Source organism: Eucyclogobius newberryi, unplaced genomic scaffold (genome assembly GCF_026437365.1).
Source record: "Eucyclogobius newberryi isolate DKJ021-1_F unplaced genomic scaffold, fEucNew1.0.hap1 SCAF_10, whole genome shotgun sequence".
Lineage (NCBI taxonomy): Eukaryota > Metazoa > Chordata > Actinopteri > Gobiiformes > Gobiidae > Eucyclogobius > Eucyclogobius newberryi.
Window position 1 is genome coordinate 24,046,756 of NW_027315724.1, and position 23,692 is coordinate 24,070,447.

The window sequence follows — 23,692 nt, forward strand, 5'->3', positions numbered from 1 at the left end:
ATGTGAGGTCATGCTACAGGAAGGTTGTGTGAGGATCTTATGATGTTCAGTTATGCTGTCTACTGGCCACAATGGTGCGTCAGCCGTTAACTTTGTATTTAATCTTGAAGTGCTGTACAAAAGCTGTTTAAGTTTATACAGCATAACTTTCTCAACTCAAATCAAGAGTCTAATAGTGATGTGCGTTCTAGTGCGAATGTCTGGAGTCTTAACGCGATCGACCACGACATACTGTAAAAATGGTCCGTTGTACTGTTGTTTGACTGACACTAATGATCATGCATGTATGTTTGCATGTCGTAACATCGGTTGACTTGTTTATGAGCATGTCTAAGTTTCTCCAAACATATCAGGAACACAGATAAATCCCGACTTGTGTGTTTGTCTCTGTTTATCATCTCAATTATACCAGCAGTCTTTTGAAGCTTTTGATATTTGTTTTTCTTCAGACTCTTCTACATTTTCCAAAGAGTTTTTCACAAAGCTTTCTCAGTACATACTTTTAAAGAATAACACAACAATTATATTAACTGTTGAATTACCTAGCCTTTCTATAGAATTATGTATACAATGTTTCTTTTCTAGAAATATTGCACCCCGAATACATGATTTCACTTGTGTGGTTTTTTGTTTTTTGTTGGAAAGATCTTCGTACTTAAATACTTTAACATATTTATTAAATTCCTACTTATTCCAAAATCCAAAAACCCAAAAGCTCAAGGACCATTCCACTGCTCAGGGACTGCGCTCGGCTGTATGAAGGATGCGTGTGGGTGTGTTCGCCTCACATCTTTATGACTGGCTGTTTTTTCCATCGTCATAATGCCTTAAACCAGACCGTGACAGTAGAGGTCTGGTTCAAACAAAAACATAATGTAAAATATATAAAGAATTGAAGTATATTTTGAACTATCCTAATTGTTATTCGTCAAAACTGTATCCCTTTTGTACATTTCAACAATTACTAAAGATAAACTGACATTGCATGTATTTTAAGGTGCACTATGTAACTTTTCTGTTAGAGGTTGGAGGTTCTGCCACCTGCCTGTCTCCATGGCGATGTCATTGCTGTGCCCAATATTGCATCTTGCATTTATTCAATCACAGGTGTTTTTATTGCTTTAAAAACATTTATTCGTACTGTGATAAAGGTCATGTCTCCGCAGATGTGACCTGTAACTTGACCTGGTGATGCCACATGCTTGTCCCCATGGAGATATTGTTTGATGCTGTGTAGTATCCCAGGTTACACAATAACCTTTCAGAGACAAGCAGATGGTGGTAACTCCGTGCACCTTTAACTGCATGAGATCTTTTGTAGAATAGCTGTAATGTAAATAGTTCACCTCTAGAGGGCACTAAAGCAATATTTAAATAGGGTTTGCAGAGATGAACGGTCTAATCCACTTAAACACACAGGCCTAACTTGTTTAACCTGTTGTAAGCCAAAACGGAAGTATTTTTATGTTTCATTTAGTTACTTAGATTATATTAGTATACATAGACACAGTATGTAGCATTCTCTTCTAGGTCTGAAAAGTAAGTGCCGGTGTGTACTTCCCATGCTTTTTGCATTTTAGCAGCAGTATGGTTGCACTAAAACAGGCTCTTTTACTGACTCTTTTCTGACTCTTAAACTTATGTCTGGACAACTTGACCTGTAGCTCCCTCTTGTGGACACACACTTTCTTTTGTCACGTCTCCACCTGAGAGAAATGAGAGAAACTTAGAGGAAAGAGGTGAGAGGGCAACATTCCTATGACACAAGTTGTTGAAGGCCATTACTGATAAAGAGCTTATCCAGGGCTCTTTCCTGCATCAGTCCCATGATTCCCATGATTACATGGTAAGAAGCACACCCTGGGGCATTTGTCGCTGATTTAGTCACAAGTCTTTGGTAGACATGTTTTTGCCGGCTGTGGGTCAACACTTCACTGCTCCTTTGCACCAACTCTTATATCAAAGCAAACAAAAACGAATATGTATTATGTATGGCAATAATAAGTGAAGTCGTTCATTCACTCATTGGGAAAAACCCCATAAGAATAGTTCTCTTTTTCATGGATACCCTGTTAAACATTACACAAATAAACAAACAAACAAACAAACACAGTACTAAAACACAAATAAAACATTCATTAAATTAACCAATGCATAATAACACATTTACACATACAATATGAGACAAACATATATAAAACAAGTGCAAAAATCATTAAAAAATGATTTAATTTTAAAAAGTCTCGTTCCACGGGACTGTAAGATAAATGTCCTGAGACCTCAAACGGTGAATACCTGATCTGATGTGCATTAAACTTCCTTCTCCTGTAATGAACCTTAGAGCTGAATGATAAACCGAGTTCAGAGGTTTTAAGACTGTTGCTGTAGAATGATATATATAATATCACCATAATCTAGAAGTGAGAGAAATGTGGCCTGCACGAACTGTTTTCTACAATTAAGAGGAAAACACGTTTTATTTTTAAAGAAGAACGACAATCTGGTTTAAGATTATTTGTCAGCTCTTGTACGTGTTTGCTGAAGGAGAGTTTATCATCGATCCAGATGCAAGTATTTGTAATAGATTACTTGTTCAATCATAATACCATCAAGCGTAAGTATAGATATCTCTTTTAGGTCACTAGAGTGTCTTTTGGAGAACAGCATACATTTTGTTTTATTTTGTTTAATTTAAAATTAATACACTTTTGATGGATGTAGTGAAAATCCCCTTTGAATATTTTGAATCACAAGAAGGTGCTTTAGCATACAGAATCACATCATCTGCATACAAGCAGATGCTCCTGTGTTGTAGATTAAACTTGTTATAAATCAGCCACAATTAAATATTTAAGACTTTCAGATGTGTATTATGCAAATACCTTGCATCAGTAGGAATACAACTGTCAAATGTTTTATCTATGAATAATATCTTGCACATTATGTTATAACTTGGAAAATATAACTATAATATATGCATACAAGGGTTCACAAATCAGCGCATCGTTAATTCAAGTTGATGGAACCTCGTTATTCTTCCAATCTTCTTCCCATCTCACTGTGTAGCGTGCCGGGCCGCCCTGTGGCGCAGCATGGCAGTCCTAGATGAAGACAACATGTGAACCCTCTGTCACCCTCTCCCACTGACAGAGAGCAGAGTGAACCCCATTAAAGATTTAACATCTAACTGAGGTGGTCCCCCTTAGAAGATGAGGGAGAGCACTCCTGGAGTTTCTGAAGCATGATTCATCTTCAGAGACATGAGTCAGTGTTGTGCAGCTCAGTGGTGATCAGGCTACATGGGGCTGCACTAATCCTCCCAGCGTCCCGGGTGCTCCCTGGCTAACCTCAGAGACATGTGTCCCGTGTACAGCCCTGCTCGTTCTCACATAGTATCCTGAGACAAAGGAAATACACGCTGTTGCATAAGCAGCTGTTTTAGATTCAATATATGCTTGAAGTTAGTACGTTAAGCAAAGTTACCGGTTGTTGTTGTTGTTGTTGTACGAGTTGGTGTTTTGCTTAACAACCACATTATATCATGTTATTTTAAAGATATAATAATGAAGCGACTTTGCCCTGCTAGTGGAGTCAGAACACATTAGTTTACATCTCATCTCATCCGTCACAACTAATATTATTAGCTTAGACTGCCTGTAACCATAGCTGCTCTGCCAAGGGAAGTCTTATGCTGCAGCAGCAAGATTATGTGTCACAGCCATTTTGGGCATGTCAACACACAGGAGAACTGCCACTATCAGGGGATATAGCTCTGCACTGTCTCTATTCTTTACACTCTTCATTAAGCTCCAGTGATGCAAGAACAAGGTGATTCCCCTGGGATTTATTAGACACGCCACCACGCAAAGTGTGTTCACAATATAAAGCTGAGATTTAGCCTTTTATCTTTTCACATTGTGTATAAAATCTGTCAACAAAGCATGGACACAAAGTATTTTCGCATGCCGATTTGCATAACAGAAACCTAGTCCATGTGGGAACTTGTTGCATTGATTATATTGCATGTGAGCTGGTGCCAATAGTTCCCTTTTTGGCTTTGTAGATTTGTATTGTAACTTTCACAAGTATTAACCTTTTTTTTCATCTTGCCGAGTTGGTATGGCATCAGGTTTATGGCTACAGACACTACATTGTACCACATTTAGTTTCTTTCAACAAACTTGCCAATACTTTAGCCACACTTCATCTTGCACCAAGCAACTTCACTCACCAAGTTTTGAAGGTAAAGGTGGTATTGCTTTGCCTCAAATGTGCCTCAATTTGACATTAAACTTATCCATCTCCATTGTCATTTGCCAAGTCGTTGTCATTGGTCACCAAGCCAATTTACAGGTCAGATCTGTGGAGAGGGGACCCTGTACACAAGAAAGAGGCACGTTTTTCACTCTAATTTTGTAGTGTAAAAAACATAAGCTGAGGACACACTACATGGCTTTAAGCCAGATTTTCTTACAATTTTCAGTTGCGCTTTGCCACTGAACCTGTTACGACTGGACTCATGTTTCAAATCACAAAGTGTGGACCTCAAAAAGACACGACAAGACTCCGGTTGCAGTCGTTCAAACAACGATTTTGGTCGTGCTCCGTTGCAGCTGCATGTTTCCTGACACTTTCGCACACACGGGGCCCAGCGGCCAATGACAAGGAGCAGAGGAGATAACAGCTGTGGGGCTCAAACTTTAAATTTTGTTTTTCACAGAATGTAAAATGCAAAAACAATGACAACAGCGAGACATGTTTAATATTACTGCCTAATCTTCAGAGTACTAATACAGAAAGAGCACATGTACTATTTTTGCACTTACTAGAGCTAAAGTGATAAACAAACATGGGGCGGCTTCATACAAATGATCGAATGACCGAATCCATGGGAAACATGTCCAACTTCTTCACCTTTGCTCTGTCTGCATTTTAAATGTCCATTTAGGACAATCCAGAGCAAGTTAGCAACACTGCCATTGCCCACTCTGCATAGTTTTTTATCACTACAACTGTTTTGATCGGCCTGAAGTCTGAAAGCATTAATGTATTGCATGGATTATTGTCAGGGTGTCATAGTGTGTGTGTACTCATGACTGTCAGTCGTGTAGTGTGGACCTCAGACTCTATAATCACACTCAGTCCAGTCGTGTAGTGTGGACCTCAGACTCTCTATAATCACACTCAGTCCAGTCGTGTAGTGTGGACCTTAGAGTCTCTATAATCAAACTCAGTCCAGTCGTGTAGTGTGGACCTCACACTCTATAATCACACTCAGTCCAGTCGTGTAGTGTGGACCTCAGACTCTATAATCACACTCAGTCCAGTCGTGTAGTGTGGACCTTAGAGTCTCTATAATCAAACTCAGTCCAGTCGTGTAGTGTGGACCTCACACTCTATAATCACACTCAGTCCAGTCGTGTAGTGTGGACCTCAGACTCTATAATCACACTCAGTCCAGTCGTGTAGTGTGGACCTCAGACTCTATAATCACACTCAGTCCAGTCGTGTAGTGTGGACCTCAGACTCTTTATAATCACACTCAGTCCAGTCGTGTAGTGTGGACCTCAGACTCTTTATAATCACACTCAGTCCAGTCGTGTAGTGTGGACCTCAGACTCTTTATAATCACACTCAGTCCAGTCGTGTAGTGTGGACCTCAGACTCTATAATCACACTCAGTCCAGTCGTGTAGTGTGGACCTCAGACTCTATAATCACACTCAGTCCAGTCGTGTAGTGTGGACCTCAGACTCTATAAACACACTCAGTCCAGTCGTGTAGTGTGGACCTCAGACTCTATAATCACACTCAGTCCAGTCGTGTAGTGTGGACCTCAGACTCTCTATAATCACACTCAGTCCAGTCGTGTAGTGTGGACCTCAGACTCTATAATCACACTCAGTCCAGTCGTGTAGTGTGGACCTCAGACTCTCTATAAACACACTCAGTCCAGTTGTGTAGTGTGGACCTCAGACTCTCTATAAACACACTCAGTCCAGTTGTGTAGTGTGGACCTCAGACTCTATAATCACACTCAGTCCAGTCGTGTAGTGTGGACCTCAGACTCTATAATCACACTCAGTCCAGTTGTGTAGTGTGGACCTCAGACTCTATAAACACACTCAGTCCAGTCGTGTAGTGTGGACCTCAGACTCTATAATCACACACAGTCCAGTCGTGTAGTGTGGACCTCAGACTCTATAATCACACTCAGTCCAGTCGTGTAGTGTGGACCTCAGACTCTCTATAAACACACTCAGTCCAGTTGTGTAGTGTGGACCTCAGACTCTCTATAAACGCACTCAGTCCAGTTGTGTAGTGTGGACCTCAGACTCTATAATCACACTCAGTCCAGTCGTGTAGTGTGGACCTCAGACTCTTTATAATCACACTCAGTCCAGTCGTGTAGTGTGGACCTCAGACTCTATAATCACACTCAGTCCAGTCGTGTAGTGTGGACCTCAGACTCTATAATCACACTCAGTCCAGTCGTGTAGTGTGGACCTCAGACTCTATAAACACACTCAGTCCAGTCGTGTAGTGTGGACCTCAGACTCTATAATCACACTCAGTCCAGTCGTGTAGTGTGGACCTCAGACTCTATAATCACACTCAGTCCAGTCGTGTAGTGTGGACCTCAGACTCTCTATAAACACACACAGTCCAGTCGTGTAGTGTGGACCTCAGACTCTATAATCACACTCAGTCCAGTCGTGTAGTGTGGACCTCAGACTCTATAATCACACTCAGTCCAGTCGTGTAGTGTGGACCTCAGACTCTCTATAAACACACTCAGTCCAGTCGTGTAGTGTGGACCTCAGACTCTATAATCACACTCAGTCCAGTCGTGTAGTGTGGACCTCAGACTCTATAATCACACTCAGTCCAGTCGTGTAGTGTGGACCTCAGACTCTCTATAATCACACTCAGTCCAGTCGTGTAGTGTGGACCTCAGACTCTATAATCACACACAGTCCAGTCGTGTAGTGTGGACCTCAGACTCTATAATCACACTCAATCCAGTCGTGTAGTGTGGACCTCAGACTCTATAATCACACTCAGTCCAGTCGTGTAGTGTGGACCTCAGACTCTATAATCACACTCAGTCCAGTCGTGTAGTGTGGACCTCAGACTCTATAATCACACTCAATCCAGTCGTGTAGTGTGGACCTCAGACTCTATAATCACACTCAGTCCAGTCGTGTAGTGTGGACCTCAGACTCTATAATCACACTCAGTCCAGTCGTGTAGTGTGGACCTCAGACTCTATAATCACACTCAGTCCAGTCGTGTAGTGTGGACCTCAGACTCTTTATAATCACACTCAGTCCAGTCGTGTAGTGTGGACCTCAGACTCTATAATCACACTCAGTCCAGTTGTGTAGTGTGGACCTCAGACTCTATAATCACACTCAGTCCAGTCGTGTAGTGTGGACCTCAGACTCTATAATCACACTCAGTCCAGTCGTGTAGTGTGGACCTCAGACTCTATAATCACACTCAGTCCAGTCGTGTAGTGTGGACCTCAGACTCTATAATCACACTCAGTCCAGTCGTGTAGTGTGGACCTCAGACTCTATAATCACACTCAGTCCAGTCGTGTAGTGTGGACCTCAGACTCTATAAACACACTCAGTCCAGTCGTGTAGTGTGGACCTCAGACTCTATAATCACACTCAGTCCAGTCGTGTAGTGTGGACCTCAGACTCTATAATCACACTCAGTCCAGTCGTGTAGTGTGGACCTCAGACTCTATAATCACACTCAGTCCAGTCGTGTAGTGTGGACCTCAGACTCTATAATCACACTCAGTCCAGTCGTGTAGTGTGGACCTCAGACTCTATAATTACACTCAGTCCAGTCGTGTAGTGTGGACCTCAGACTCTCTATAAACACACTCAGTCCAGTCGTGTAGTGTGGACCTCAGACTCTCTATAATCAAACTCAGTCCAGTCGTGTAGTGTGGACCTCAGAGTCTATAATCACACTCAGTCCAGTCGTGTAGTGTGGACCTCAGAGACTCTATAATCAAACTCAGTCCAGTCGTGTAGTGTGGACCTCAGACTCTATAAACACACTCAGTCCAGTCGTGTAGTGTGGACCTCAGACTCTATAAACACACTCAGTCCAGTCGTGTAGTGTGGGCCTCAGACTCTCTAATCAAACTCAGTCCAGTCGTGTAGTGTGGACCTCAGATTCTCTATAATCAAACTCAGTCCGGTCGTGTAGTGTGGACCTCAGACTCTATAAACACACTCAGTCCAGTCGTGTAGTGTGGACCTCAGACTCTATAATCACACTCAATCCAGTCGTGTAGTGTGGACCTCAGACTCTATAATCACACTCAGTCCAGTCGTGTAGTGTGGACCTCAGACTCTATAATCACACTCAGTCCAGTCGTGTAGTGTGGACCTCAGACTCTATAATCACACTCAATCCAGTCGTGTAGTGTGGACCTCAGACTCTATAATCACACTCAGTCCAGTCGTGTAGTGTGGACCTCAGACTCTATAATCACACTCAGTCCAGTCGTGTAGTGTGGACCTCAGACTCTATAATCACACTCAGTCCAGTCGTGTAGTGTGGACCTCAGACTCTTTATAATCACACTCAGTCCAGTCGTGTAGTGTGGACCTCAGACTCTATAATCACACTCAGTCCAGTTGTGTAGTGTGGACCTCAGACTCTATAATCACACTCAGTCCAGTCGTGTAGTGTGGACCTCAGACTCTATAATCACACTCAGTCCAGTCGTGTAGTGTGGACCTCAGACTCTATAATCACACTCAGTCCAGTCGTGTAGTGTGGACCTCAGACTCTATAATCACACTCAGTCCAGTCGTGTAGTGTGGACCTCAGACTCTATAATCACACTCAGTCCAGTCGTGTAGTGTGGACCTCAGACTCTATAAACACACTCAGTCCAGTCGTGTAGTGTGGACCTCAGACTCTATAATCACACTCAGTCCAGTCGTGTAGTGTGGACCTCAGACTCTATAATCACACTCAGTCCAGTCGTGTAGTGTGGACCTCAGACTCTATAATCACACTCAGTCCAGTCGTGTAGTGTGGACCTCAGACTCTATAATCACACTCAGTCCAGTCGTGTAGTGTGGACCTCAGACTCTATAATTACACTCAGTCCAGTCGTGTAGTGTGGACCTCAGACTCTCTATAAACACACTCAGTCCAGTCGTGTAGTGTGGACCTCAGACTCTCTATAATCAAACTCAGTCCAGTCGTGTAGTGTGGACCTCAGAGTCTATAATCACACTCAGTCCAGTCGTGTAGTGTGGACCTCAGAGACTCTATAATCAAACTCAGTCCAGTCGTGTAGTGTGGACCTCAGACTCTATAAACACACTCAGTCCAGTCGTGTAGTGTGGACCTCAGACTCTATAAACACACTCAGTCCAGTCGTGTAGTGTGGGCCTCAGACTCTCTAATCAAACTCAGTCCAGTCGTGTAGTGTGGACCTCAGATTCTCTATAATCAAACTCAGTCCGGTCGTGTAGTGTGGACCTCAGACTCTATAAACACACTCAGTCCAGTCGTGTAGTGTGGGCCTCAGACTCTCTAATCAAACTCAGTCCAGTCGTGTAGTGTGGACCTCAGATTCTCTATAATCAAACTCAGTCCGGTCGTGTAGTGTGGACCTCAGACTCTATAAACACACTCAGTCCAGTCGTGTAGTGTGGGCCTCAGACTCTCTAATCAAACTCAGTCCAGTCGTGTAGTGTGGACCTCAGAGTCTCTATAATCAAACTCAGTCCGGTCGTGTAGTGTGGACCTCAGACTCTATAAACACACTCAGTCCAGTCGTGTAGTGTGGACCTCAGAGACTCTATAATCAAACTCAGTCCGGTCGTGTAGTGTGGACCTCAGACTCTATAAACACACTCAGTCCAGTCGTGTAGTGTGGACCTCACACTCCAGTTATGTGGTGTGGATGTGGACCCTCCTCAATGTTATAAATCTCTCAGTGGACTATAGCCCAGTTTATTAAAAGGCCCCAAGCGCTGTCTCATTCACGGAGAACGCAGTAGTGCAGCCCAGTCGTGCATTAGATATGAGCAGGTTTTAAGAAGTGTTTAAAAATAAACTGGGAGATTCCTTCGTTTCCTTGCTCCCACCTTCTGGCTCCAAACACACAGGAGCCCAGCGCAGGAAGAGCAGAGCAGATATGGAGAACAGCACTGACATGCTCTTTATATGTGGAGCCGCAAAAGGAGGTGTGTTTTATTACAATCTGACTCATATTTACAGAGATACTACCCTGATGAGGAAAAGACTTAAGAAGCTACTTAATGCAAAGGTGCTCATGTGGCTCACCAAATACACCGCGGTCACTATCAGCCTTTTATGAGCTGTATCAACTCGTCCCGCTATAAATGATCCTTTCTTGTCCTGACCCGCACCACGAGCTCGCTTCCTGGGGCATCAACGTGCGTCAGATCACAACACCGTGTTAGAGAACAGTGCAGGAGATCAGTCTGTTCTGTTCTATTCTGACTAAATAAGAAAGAAGCATAGTGCTGACTGATGACAGAGTTTGCTTTTCTTTAGAGGAACAAGAGGAACGTGAAGGAACCTGGCTGCATTGTTTTTGTAGAGGAAAGTCTGTCAGAGTCCTGTGTGTGATGTCCAGCACAAAAGCTGAATTCTGCTCCCTCATGTCAGGTTTATTTTCTAAATAAAATAAACTTTTAAAAGAGAATCAAAATATTACATTTATTTTACAACCATCATTAGACTATTTTATATAAAATATTATTAATTGGTATATTGTGAAAAATACTAACTAAGCCTATTATTATACTCTTTATATCATAATAGTACATAATATATATAATGTAGAAGTGGCATAGTTGAAAAGTGGCCATGAAGTTCCAAACCATAGTTTCAAGACAATCAATTCGTCCTTAATAATCTATAGACAGATCTGTACACACAAAGTCCCTCTATATAGTTTTCACTACACCATATCTTAAACATTGAATTACATGATATGTATAATGCATATTTCTTTCCCTTTTTGTGTCTTGCTGCTCTCTCTCCCTTGGGGCAGTTTGTGAGGCGTGTTTCAGAGCAGCCAACGGTCAAACAAACACACATGAGCAGATCCAGGTACTGCGAAAACCAACGCTTTTACTGAATAATGATAATGAATTAATTACAAAAATCTATAACTTTTATCAAGTGATGAAAGTTTAATTGTTAGAGATTAGGAAATTCTGTGTTTTCTCAGCATTTGAACTTAACTCCTAATGATGATGAAATTAAACACATTCTTTGTGACAACAACATTCTGGCTCATATGTTCCTGCTCCAAAGCTTTCATTTAAATTCAGTATTTATCCTTTGTTTTTGGATCCAGGTGCTGTGATCTACCTGCAGCCCTGCTGCACACATCCACACGTGAACGCACATGCACCTCCTCTCTGTGCCTTGCTCGTTTGTTCTTTTCCTTTCCCTTTTTTTTTACAGTTGGAAGTAACTTGCTTCATATTTCTGCCCTTGGGTCATGCGTGAGTCTGTGGGTTTTGAATAGAAAGGGAAAAAAAAGAGTTGCTGTTACAAGTGCACTGGCTTCAGAAGAAAAACACTCCTACGCAAGCCCATTTTGATAATGTAAGGAGTATTAAGTTAGTAATGAAAAGTAGATTTAGCTACTTTGTTACTCTCTCCCTCTGATCAGCTGGTGGATTTGACCTTTTGTGCATGCTTTGGGTTGATGCAAACATGAGGAGAAAATGCATTGGAACCAGGCACTTTCTTGCTGTGAGGCTGCTAGCAACTCAGCCCCCATGAACCCTCAAATACACTATGTATTATTTAGATGGATTATATAAATGGAAAAAGAAAACATGAGATACAGTATGTATATATGTATGTATGTATACTTGTCCATTTAAAAGTCTTTTCATTTTGACAATTATTTTCCTTACCAAGCTCCTCACATGAGTCAAGGGGCGGGATTTCCTGAAGAGTGACCAATCACTAATCACCAGTATATCTGGTGGGTGCCGCCCCTAATGGCTAAAAGTGTTTCTCAAGCAAGCAGAATTTCACATCCAGTGAGCAGAGGAGTGCGCACACACGCTCTGAGAATTGTGTGTCAGGACTTTTGCATAAATCTACCGCCATAGCCCTGCTTCTAAATTAAACTGCAGTGTAGGTTAGACACAGACTGTTGCAGTTTGCAGCCGACTGTCAGCTCTGTGTAGCGCACCTTTACAATGAAGTGGGGAAGCATTATCTTATTTGTTTCTGTCTGCTCCTTTTCTGCTTATTACATTTATGAACCATTGCCTGAACAGATGGAGCAGAAATGGAAAATAATGCTCACCGACTCTTTCTTCAGAACTCTCAGCCATGTGGTAAGTCTTTGGCATATTATTATACATATCAAAGTCACATTATTTCCAAAGTCTCTCTGCCCATGTTTTTTCATTATGTATAAACCTGAAATCGTGCATGTCACAGCTCTATGTGCCTACTTATGTTTTAGTTTTACACACATTAAAGTGTTTATTTTGCTGATGAGGTGGTGACAACAGATTATGTCAGACACTAATCCATCAGATGTATAGTCTTATTCACTCTAATAATAGACCTAATACTGGTCCTGTTGATTGTTTAATGCAATATTAATTGTACCATTTTTAAAAATTATTTAAGTTGAACCTGTTTTGTTCGTTATTCAACATTATCAAAGTTTGCTATACATGCCTAATCATCTGTAGACTTAAGTCTAAATATTACTGAATAAAAAAAAAAAAAAATATATATATATAATTATCAACGTTTGAGGGCTTGATATTAGTTAAACAAGCTGTATTTGAAATGTTACTGTATGTATTGTAAATGATACAGTATTTTGCATCATGTGTGAAGTGTAGTGTTAAACTGATAAAAGTGTTATGAATATAGCGTTGCGGTAAATGTAAGTGATGAAGGTGTTAAAATGTATTTGTTTTTTCCTTTTCCTGTACAGGCAGACTTCTGTGAATTAGTGGGGCTTCAGCACTATATGGGCGTGATGTACCTCATTACTTTGATTGAGAAAGTAGTTCCATTGTCTGATGAACAAGTCCTCGTGATAGAGGAGTCGTTTGAAGGAGTGGATGTACTTGTGTACCAGCCGCAGCATAAAGCAGATGCCAGTGATCTCAGAAGAGCTGTGGTTTACCTGCATGGAGGAGGCTGGTGTCTAGGCAGTGCTAGTGAGTTACTTTGCAATTAGCTTTAAATGTGGTCAATATTAACCTCTGGTGTTAATTATGATGTTATAAATGATCTGTCTTTAAAGGAATGAGCCCATATGATCTCTTGGCCAGAAAGATCGTAAAGGAGCTAAATGCTGTTGTTCTTTCTGTTGAGTGAGTATTTTGTAATGCATTGCATCAATATATACTGTTATTATATATTATAATATTATATATTATATTCTAATACACACTAAAGTGTCTTAGATAGATGCTCATTTGAACAAATATACAATTACCTGAATGAGCCAACACTTCTCTGATTGTCCTAAGAGTGTAACTTAGTCCCATCAGTCTTAGCTACATATTTAGTTTATTTAGTATTCAGACATTAAAGTAAAATCCAAAACATGAATTTGAAAATGTGTTATCTTTCCAGTTATCGTCTTGCTCCTCCTCACCACTTCCCTGAGCCTTATGAGGATGTATACCGTGTGGTCAAACGTTTCCTCCAGAAGGAGATTCTGGCTCAGTATTCTGTGCACCCAGGGCGTATCGCTGTGTCTGGGGACAGTGCAGGGGGAAACTTGGCAGCTGCAGTCACCCAGCAGGTATTCATTATTATATATATATATATATATATATATATATATATATATATATATATATATATATATATATATATAATACATACACACACGCACATGTGTGCGTGCGCACACACACACACACACACACATACACACACTATACTGTACTCGTACGAAGAGTATTAAAAACTAAGGCTTGATTACCCTTGACCACCCTTTTAAAAAATCATATTACTTTTCTCATTTAAAATAATATACTTCTACTAAAAGTTACGGGTGCGTTTAGTTGAGGAAATAAGTGGAAAAGAAGATTTTGAGAGAAACCCAGGGGAAGAGCAAAATAACAGCCGCAGAAGAGACGTGCACAGATAGAGCCCTGGTGATTACTTTTACCTTTGCGTTGTGTTGTCGTGGTCAACATATGTTGTTTTCAAGACAGCATGTAAGATGTTTAATACACTAATACACATCATTTGGCTGCCTCTCCTCTTTGTCAGCCTCCGCGAGTTCACCCGTGCCCCTCGTCACTTCCCTCAGGGAAGCCAAATGCTGCTGCTTTGCTCCTGTGCAGCGTGAATCTGCTTCATCATTAACAACATAAAGCACAAAATCAAAGACTGTAGGAAGAGTAGTGAATGCATGAAGATGTCCTACCCCAGCTGCTTTTATTCGCTTTCTATTTTTGAACAATCCGCCTCACATTTGAAATGTTATGAACAAAACTGCTTATGAAATATTGTTTATAGATTCAACACCACTGTAATGCATGGCATATTTCGCGATAAAATCAAAATACATGTTCTCATAAAAGCAACATAATACGTCCAGGTAGAAGGACATAATTCATGTTTTAGATAGGACTGATGTCTGAAGCGTCTGTCCAAAGCCCAGTGTGAGGCACCCGACCAGTGTCTGGTGCTAATACATTTTCCAACATCACAAACTATGAAGAACCAGAAGATTTTGGAGACTGACAACCACTCCACCACACACGAGAACCACATAATGCTCTTTAGGAAAGACTGCCGTGTGTACCATTCAGAGGTCGAGTGTCGAGTGGATAGTATGCATGCCATGTGAATGGGCTGCAGTGTCGGGAGTTTGCTGACAATTTGCAGCATCTCCTTCCCCCATCTCATTCCCATTTCATGATGCACTGTTCTGTCCGGTAAAGCATATGGGCCAAAAAAATATTTTTAAAAAAAGAAAGAAAAAGTTATTATTCCTTGGGTAATGTAAGTTATGGTAAGGCCAGAGCTTCAGCTGGGCTTGGGCCTATTGATCCTGCAATGCTGCCGCTGCACGCTTGTTTGGTTCCCCGTCGCCAGGGGCAATTGCTGGCATTTTAAAAAAAACGAGTCCGATTAGGACCAAATTTTAATCAGTTGTTAAACTTTCAAATATGGACCTGTTCATTGTGAGAAAAATTTAAATGGGCACAGTAGCGCCCCTTACAGAGTGACATTTAAATTTACATTGACAGAAAAAAATTTACCCTACAAAAATGTCCAAAATTTTGCACAAAATTCTATTTTGGCATTCCGATCAAAAAAGCCAACCAGACCCATGTCACAATATGTAGCAATAACAGAAGTTTCCCATGTTATCCCAAAGGTAAAATTGCCAAATCTCCCATGCATGGGAAACAATTTTATTTAGTTTTTCTAAAATTCATGATCATTTGTTCAAAATTCCATTTTGGCACCGATCAAAAAAGCCATATGGACTCATGCCGTATTTTGTACTGCGTAGCCGTAGCAATGACAATAACCTCTCATGTTACACTAATGGGAAAATAGCCAAATCTTGAAAATATGCACATTTTTTACACTTTACAAGTGTTACGGTCTCTGTGAATGGGCGCAAAGTTAACTGAGAATTGTGCTAATTTGCACTGGTTATGTACAGCATTGGCCATGTCCAATGTGTTGCGTCTGTTTATTTCTTAGATAACACACACAATGAGGGTGTGTAAAATGCAGAGCGCCCGGTGGCCTGCGAGGGTCGTTAGACCGCTTGCGGCTTTAATTTGACAATTTTTTTCACTGACAATGGCAATAAGCATTTTTTCTGATTCTGATTACCTTGTGCTAACAACCATGTTATGCACATTTCTTCAATCAATTGTTATACTAGAAAGATCACGCAAGATATTTTTTTCACTTTGTTTAAAACATTTTTATTACTCCTTGGCTAATGTTGTGAATATATAAACACCAGCCATTTGTTTGTGCTCTCTACAATTATCTAAATCACATAAATCACACTTTTTATGCCAGTACCAGTCCCGGCCTGTGGGTGTAGCTATTATTAAACACATTAGTCTTGCTGTCATTCTAAATCTTTTGCCTTACTTAGCTTTTGAAGAAATTAGTCTTAGGTCTATAGGAGCAAATATTTCAGGCCTGATACTGCGTGAGCATACAAGCCAATATTTATGTTCACTGAGCCAAGCAGAAGGGCGACAGGGAGAGGGAGTGGTGACATAGAATCAGAGAAGCCAACCCAATCTCTTTCACCAAACAAAAACATAGTTAGGTAAAGAGTTAGCACAAAATAATATTTAGACATCTTCTGGTGCTTCAACTTAAACATAAGTAACAATATTGATCTGAAATGACTAAGTTATAGAAATGGGATATTTGACTTCCTGTTCAAAATTGCAACTGTGAAGCATTTCCTCATAGAAGTCAATAGGTTTTAGAAGTCAAGTGTTTTTATTTTTGAAGAATGAAAAATCACGTTGAATCTTAAATTTTCAAATAAGTACAGGGTTGCGCGGTAAAAACAGACATTTCCAGTACACTCAAGCCTCAGATGCAGGACTATACAAACATGCATGAATCATCCATGAGACAATATGATCACAGATAAGCCAGGGAAAGTAGGCTCAAAGTCCTAATTCCTAATGAATTGATCATCTAACATACAAATTCATCCAGAGCCTGGAGGTGTCTGAAAATGGCATTATAATGACCCTGACCAACCCTCAAAGGAGCTCATACTGCTACACTTCTGCTATGAGGGGCAGATACTCTATTGTCATTCACTGAGCTGTATCAGACTAATCTGATTGTTGTTTTTTTTTGTATAGTTTTTGGTTGTCTTTTTGATTATGGACCACCATTGTGCCTGAAATAAGGTAAATATAATTGAATAACATGTGTTTATTTCTTTACAGTTACTGAATGATCCCGAGCAGCAAGTTTATTTCAAGGCCCAAGGTCTACTGTACCCAGTGATGCAGGCCTTGGACCTCAAGACACCATCATACCAGCAGAACCAGGACATGCCCCTCCTGCCACGGACCCTCATGGTGCGTTTCTGGAGCCAGTACTTCACCAGTGACAAAAAACTGTTTAAGGAAATGATGGCAAACACACATAACAGTCCTGAGTCTTCCACTCTGCTCAAATTTGTCAACTGGAGTGCCTTCTTACCTGAACGATACCAAAACCAGTACAATTACAGTGCACCAGTGGTGATGCAGGCGGATGGTAAGGCCGTACACAAAAGGGGACAATGGCGCTCGATTGCTGATCCCAGAGCGTCCCCCCTGTTGGTTCCAGATTCAGCTCTGCATGCTCTTCCTAAGACCTATGTTCTGACCTGTGAGTTTGATGTCCTGCGAGATGATGGGGTCATGTATGTCACTCGACTGCGCACAGCTGGAGTGGACGTGACACATCAACACTATGAGGGAGGATTCCATGGAGCAATGATGTTTACTGTGTGGCCAACTGACTTCCTGATTGCACATCTAATGACTGACAATTTTGTCTCATGGTTACAACTGAACTTGTAAAAAAGACAATATTTAAATTATTTCATTCCTCTTCTTTTTATTTTTCTATCTTCTATTTTACAAGAAGATTTTTACTCAAGACAAAGGCTTTTGGAAGCTGGTGCAGAGTGTGTGAAGAATGATTACATGTGTAGACTACTGTGATTCATGATGACTGTACATTTGTGAAAAGTAGAAGAAGAACCACATAGTGTTTGACACTTGAATGTAAAAAACCATGTTTATTGACAAAACACCTGAGGGGGAAAAATAGCAGCCATTTATACTATTGTTTTTTTCTTAGGGTCCATCACAAACTTTATCATACTGAGGTATTAAAACCTTGGAAACTTTATTGTTGACAAATGCACTGAACTTTTTTTTTAAGTGTGTTGCTTTTTGCACAAAATACTTTTATGATTTCTATAAATAAATACCGGTACATGTACAATGTTTCAGACGTATGTAAATCATTGTTGATTCTTTGACAATAAACTATTTTCATGAAACATGTCGGTACAAGTGATGCATTTACAATGTGACATTCCATTCAGAACCATTTCAATTGTATAAACCAATCATCAAGAATAACATTTGTCAGACTCTTAAATAAAAGAATACATACATAAAACATACCTTTTGTTGTTGGAGAGACTTAACCTGGTCAACCAGGGCGTTTATGTCATTTTCTTCCTACAATGGAATTCAATCTGGCATTGCTTGTCAGCGCATTCACAGCGGGTGGCAGGATGTTGAATTTGTTGAATCAGAACATTAAAAATGGTGCCTCTGTATGTATTGCTGTTTTTGATGAAAGACACAACAACTGACAAATCTTAAAGCTTTTCCCTTTATTTTGTTACTTTAATATTGTGTGTAGAGGTGTAGGGTGTAGAGTAAACGTGTCACATATGTTTACTCTACACCTGTTAATCCCATCGTGAAATTGCTCTCAAGCAAAGTAGTACCAGGCTGAATTTCTTAGTGGAATATAATAAGAAACTTGTTCTGGTTGGCCAAGCTTAGAAAGAGGAGCTCTGCACATGTACATTTACCATAGTGGGAACTATTCTGACTAAATCCTCTTGTTTGAAGTTTAATAACAGTAACGTGAAATGGATTAAATAATATTTTAAACTGTTCAGATTATACTTACACACTGTAAAGTATGTCCTGTTATGTGGCACTGAGCATGTACTATTATGACATAACTGGATATTTCAGACTTCCTTCAGCCTAATGCTTTTTAAGCCACACATTTTACTCTATACACCCTTTTACTACAAAATACTATTTCCATGCGCATGTCCTCACTTGTACCTTTCATTCTGTTTGTCCTGTCTCTCGTTTCCTGGTGAAACTCACACTGAGAGGACTGACTAGTATTTCATTTGTTTTTCTGACTCTTTCCAGGAAAATTGCCAGTATAAATGAACTGGCACCGGGCTGTGTTATGATCAGCCTTAACCGAGAGAAAGAACCTGGTCTTGTCTGTTATGCTAACTCCATGTGAGTCTAAGTGCTTAAGAGTGTAACCACTCCAAGGCTACTGGCTACATTACTACTGAGAACAGTATTATCTAAAGCCTACACAGGCCACTTAACCTACACAATATGAGAACATGATTTTATTATATTATATTATATTATATAAAAGGTTACAGTTTGGGACTATTTTAAGTTTTTTTACCCAACTTTAAACAGGCCATGTTAAATGGACAGTTTATTGTTGGATATCATAACAGAAAACAGGATGATTTTAAACAGGCATTTATAAAAAAGCCTTTCCTTTCATTTTGTGTCATTCTGTTACTTTGGTTTTAGGTTGGTTCTTGTTGCGGTTTTGTCTTTTTCAGAAGCAGTCTGATCTTTGCAAGCAGCAGCTCTCTGAACTTATCCCCCATGATAAAGTAAAATAACGGGTTTATTACGCTGTGTAAAAAGGCCAAGGGCCGTGTTATGATGTATATCGCCTCTATGTACATTTTGGTGCAGAGCTCCAGGTTTGCCCAGGGCTTTTGAGAAGCAATCCTGATATTCCTCATCACATGGTATGGAGTGTAGAGGACCAGAAAGATCACTGTGGCAGAGGTGGCTACTTTCAGAGGCCGTTTGTAAGAAGTATTTCTTTGTGGTAGAATCCTCTCTTGTACACGAAGCAGAAATGCAATCTTGTAAGAGAATATACAAAGTCCTATTAAAGGCAAAATGTATCCAAAGAAGGTCAGCCCCAGACTGTAGCCTAAATGATCAATATCTCCTTTGAGACTAGCAAAGTCTTTGCAGTGGCTGGAGTTCCTGTTCCGCAGATCCTGGACCATCAATGTGATCATAGGTCCCATTTCAGCATTGACAATGAGCCAGCTCACCCCTGTCACCACGAGGGCTGTGCGCGGCTTCAGGAGGATATGATTCCGGCTTGGATATTTGATCAATAGGAAGCGATCCATGCTCACCCACATCATGAAAAGAATTGACGAATAGAGGTTGACATGCAGGACATAGCGGTTAATTACACAAGCGTAAGGACTGGTTTCTGATTGGGCATGTGAGTAGAGGTGGGTGAGTCGTGGGAATGTGCACAAGAATATAAGGTCGGATACTGCCATGCTGAACAGGTAAATGTTGTAGCTTTGCCATTTGGGCAAACAAACGATGTAACCAAGTATGACTAACACTTTTCCTAAAAAACCCACACAAAATTCAGTAGCATAAAATGGCGACAGGTAATATTTCTCAAGCATGCCATCTATCAGTGTACAGTCCCACATCTGAAAAGGAGGAGACATTATGAACATTTACAACTGTTGTATTTAGTTTAAACATTAAAAAAGTCTTACCCTGCGAGTAGCCTCTGGTGATGTGAAATACGCGTGTTTGGTGCGAGCAGGTGCTGCCACTATCTGTGCAGTGAAAACAGTAAACACTGCAGGTTGTGGGTCTGATGTCTCAATACAACAGGCTGGAAAGGAAAGTGTACCAGAATAAACATCTCATCAGCATCTGCTTCAGAGGAAGTAATGATGAGGTCATTTTGTGGTTAATATGTAACTTTCAGATGGAAATGGTCATTGAATTTTTTGAGCCATTGCCTCTATACTTTTGCATAAAACCATTTGCATAATGTTTTATTAAAGAAATAAAAAGTATATATATATATCTAAAAAAGGTATAAAGTATATCTAAAATAGTATAAAGTATAGAAAAGTATATCAAATATCTTTTGTTATACGCTGGCATTGATTACATATTTACAGCCAAATTTGTGTGACGACTTTAAAAGTACATTCTTTGTATCATGCTACAACCAAAAGGTCGTCTTGATATTGAGAGAAACTACAATATATGTTGATGTACCAAAACATATTCATTTCTCTGTTTCCCTTTCTTTTTTTTATACTACGTTTAATGAAAAATCTGTCCCAACTTTTGGAGCAATAATATGTGATGAGACACAGTGTTGATCTTTGAAACTTGACTCTCTGCTGGTGGGCTTTTGCTAGTTGCGTAACTGATCTGGTCGATGTTAATGCTAATGGAGATTTTGCTGTATATTTTGGCAACACTGCTCGTTATGTTGTCAGTCTTTAGCGAGCACATGATCGGCTGCTGAGAAACATGTGAGACCAAGTCAGGATGAAAGCCTTTTTTTTTACCTTGCCCCGCGGAGAAAAGTAAGCTGTAGTTAATAGAATGTCCTTAAGAAACCCAGGCTGGACTAGTGGTTTGTTTTGTTTTATTAATATGGAATCAAGAGTATAGTCTGCTGCATTCCTGCTCAGTGCCTCTTTGGACTTGGTCTGCAGCAGGTTGTGACATGAAGGTATTGTGATAACTTAATTTGTTTTATTCTTATTTGCTGCCAGTGTAAAAATGGAATGTGAAAAGCACTTTAGAAATTGATTTGTGATATTGCATTATTATCTTCAATCAGTAATGGTTCTAATCTGGCTCCTCTGTTACTCTGCTTCATTTGAATGAAATGTAAGGTCATTGTTTTTTTTCCATTACATGTTGTTTCACCATTACTTTTATCTCTAAAGCCAATGCAATTATGTACAATGAAACACATGATTTGAATAAGCCTTTGCATAATAGCAATAACTCTTCTATAGATGTACGTGAGTGTCCTCTAGTGGTGGAATCATGCAGCACATATTAGCGCCAATAACGTTTTGAAACTAAAAGTAGCTTCTTTATGTTGCCCAGACACTTCTCTTTGTTCCAGGTTTATTTAAATGTGTATGTCCTGATGTTACATTTTAAGCTTGTGAAATTACGTGTAAGAAAGTCCTATGTTTCCAAAGTACTTAGGAATCTGGAAAATGTACTCATCAATCCTCTGTCCCTTTCCCCAACCCTTCTAAGCTAACTGGGAAAAATATATTCTAAGTACAACTGAATACAATACCAGGAATATATATCTACGGCAGACATGTCCAAACTATGGCCCGGGGGCCAAATGCGGCCCTTAGACCAATCTTTGTTAGCCCCCCGGCTTCCTAATATGTTGGTCCAAACAACAAAAAGCTGTACTTTATAGCGTTAAATTTAGAGTTCCAAGTCTTGTTAAAGGTGTGGAGGCATCGAAACTATGTCAAATGCAAAATTTCGAATAATTCGACACATTCAACATTGGCGGGTCGTTTGTGGCCCCCTGCTCCGTACACGTGTCGAAATGTGGCCCTTAGTGAAACAAGTTGGGACAATCCTGATCTACAGTGTTTTGTGCCATAAATGAGCTTTAAACCTGCAACACTAAGCCTGTACACTAGAGGGCACTATATTTCTTCATATTAACATTATACAAGTTCCACAAGTGGCCTTGAAATGAAACCATATTAATGTAGGTCTATTGATTTCAGTTGCTTTTCCTGTTTAATAAAACTTCCAACACTTTTCCCAAATCAATTCACTCAGGCCTAATTTATAAAATCAACTTGAATTACCTCATTTTTGTTAACTATTGCTGCGATGGCTGCCATGCATGTCCCTCCCAATAGCTTACATTGTCCCAGTTTGGGAAGGTGACACACTTAGAGCTTTATCACTTAACCCTGTCCTAATTATCAGCATGGTTCAGTTATAAGAATGGGTTAATTGATACAAAACCAGTGCGGTGTCTGGCCTGGTGAATGTGTGCTATGTGCAAGCAAGTATGAAATTTAGATTTTTATGTTCTCCGGTACATAAAAAAAACTGATTTAGGGTTTGGGTTTGGGTTATTTGCTGCTATATTTTATGCTGTGAAACCATACATTTATGTACAACTATTGGGGATGTGGAACCTGAACCAGTAGCCTATGCTAGTATATGCGTAGTTCCCTGTTCATAGAAAAGGGGGAATTTAGGAGGGAACATAGGTACTGGGGAACAGGGGAATATAGGTATGCACCCCTGAAATTTACTATAAACCAGTGACTATTAAAGTACCAGCTAAGAAAACACTTTGCCTAACACGTATCAACAGATCTAAACCAGGTCTAGGTCAACTTGGGAATCTAAATTAGGGCTAAGCCAGGTCTAAATGAGAACTACACTGTTGCTACAGTAGTTCCAACAAAGAACCAAGAACCAAAATTCCCTCTTCATTTCAGTAAACATAAGAACCTTGCCACAAGTGGTATACGCACCATATTTTGTGAACCACTGAGCAATAGTCTGCAGTGAAGACTACACTGTTTCTACTGTATTTATAATCTTTTCTGTCTATCACTGGGACCAAACCCAGCATTACTTTGGGGCTTGGACTTGGTTGACATGAAAACTATTCACTTTACAAAATTGTGAATAAAATAAACGACCAAACACATGCATAATATCTTTCAACAACGAGAAGAAACTAGAACACAAAAGAAAATGACAAAGCAATACCAAGCAGTTCATGCAAGGCAGGTGCATATCATTACAACCCAGATGCATGTTTTAAACAGTATTCCAGTATGATTGTGTAATACTGATGGAATATAATAGATGCATCTTTTTGTCAGACCTCCCTTACTTGCAAATGGCTCTTAGATCTTGATATCATCGACTTCCTGTCTCGATAGGATCTTCTCCACTTTCCGCCTCAGTGTAATGGTATAGTCTTGTTTTACACATGCTGCT

At 40.2% G+C, this 23,692-nt stretch overlaps 2 protein-coding genes across 3 annotated transcripts; one reads left to right on the top strand and one right to left on the bottom strand.

Annotated features, from left to right (window-relative positions):
• The first annotated feature begins 12,090 nt into the window (after positions 1-12,090).
• On the top strand, positions 12,091-17,838 carry aadac (arylacetamide deacetylase). 2 transcript variants are annotated; one of them, XM_072464131.1, is made up of 5 exons: positions 12,091-12,382; positions 13,000-13,228; positions 13,315-13,384; positions 13,650-13,821; positions 16,982-17,838. In XM_072464131.1, the coding sequence occupies exons 1-5, from the start codon at positions 12,242-12,244 to the stop codon at positions 17,603-17,605; spliced, it is 1,236 nt and encodes a 411-aa protein (XP_072320232.1). In that variant the 5' UTR covers positions 12,091-12,241; the 3' UTR covers positions 17,606-17,838. The 2 variants fall into 2 exon arrangements, with proteins under 2 accessions (XP_072320232.1, XP_072320233.1); XM_072464132.1 differs by having other exon boundaries at positions 12,097-12,382; positions 13,004-13,228.
• Positions 17,839-19,401: 1,563 nt separating this feature from the next.
• LOC140378763 (succinate receptor 1-like) lies at positions 19,402-20,365 on the bottom strand. The gene has a single exon (XM_072464133.1). It carries the CDS (start codon positions 20,353-20,355, stop codon positions 19,405-19,407), a length of 951 nt encoding a protein of 316 aa, XP_072320234.1. The 5' UTR covers positions 20,356-20,365; the 3' UTR covers positions 19,402-19,404.
• Positions 20,366-23,692: the final 3,327 nt, after the last annotated feature.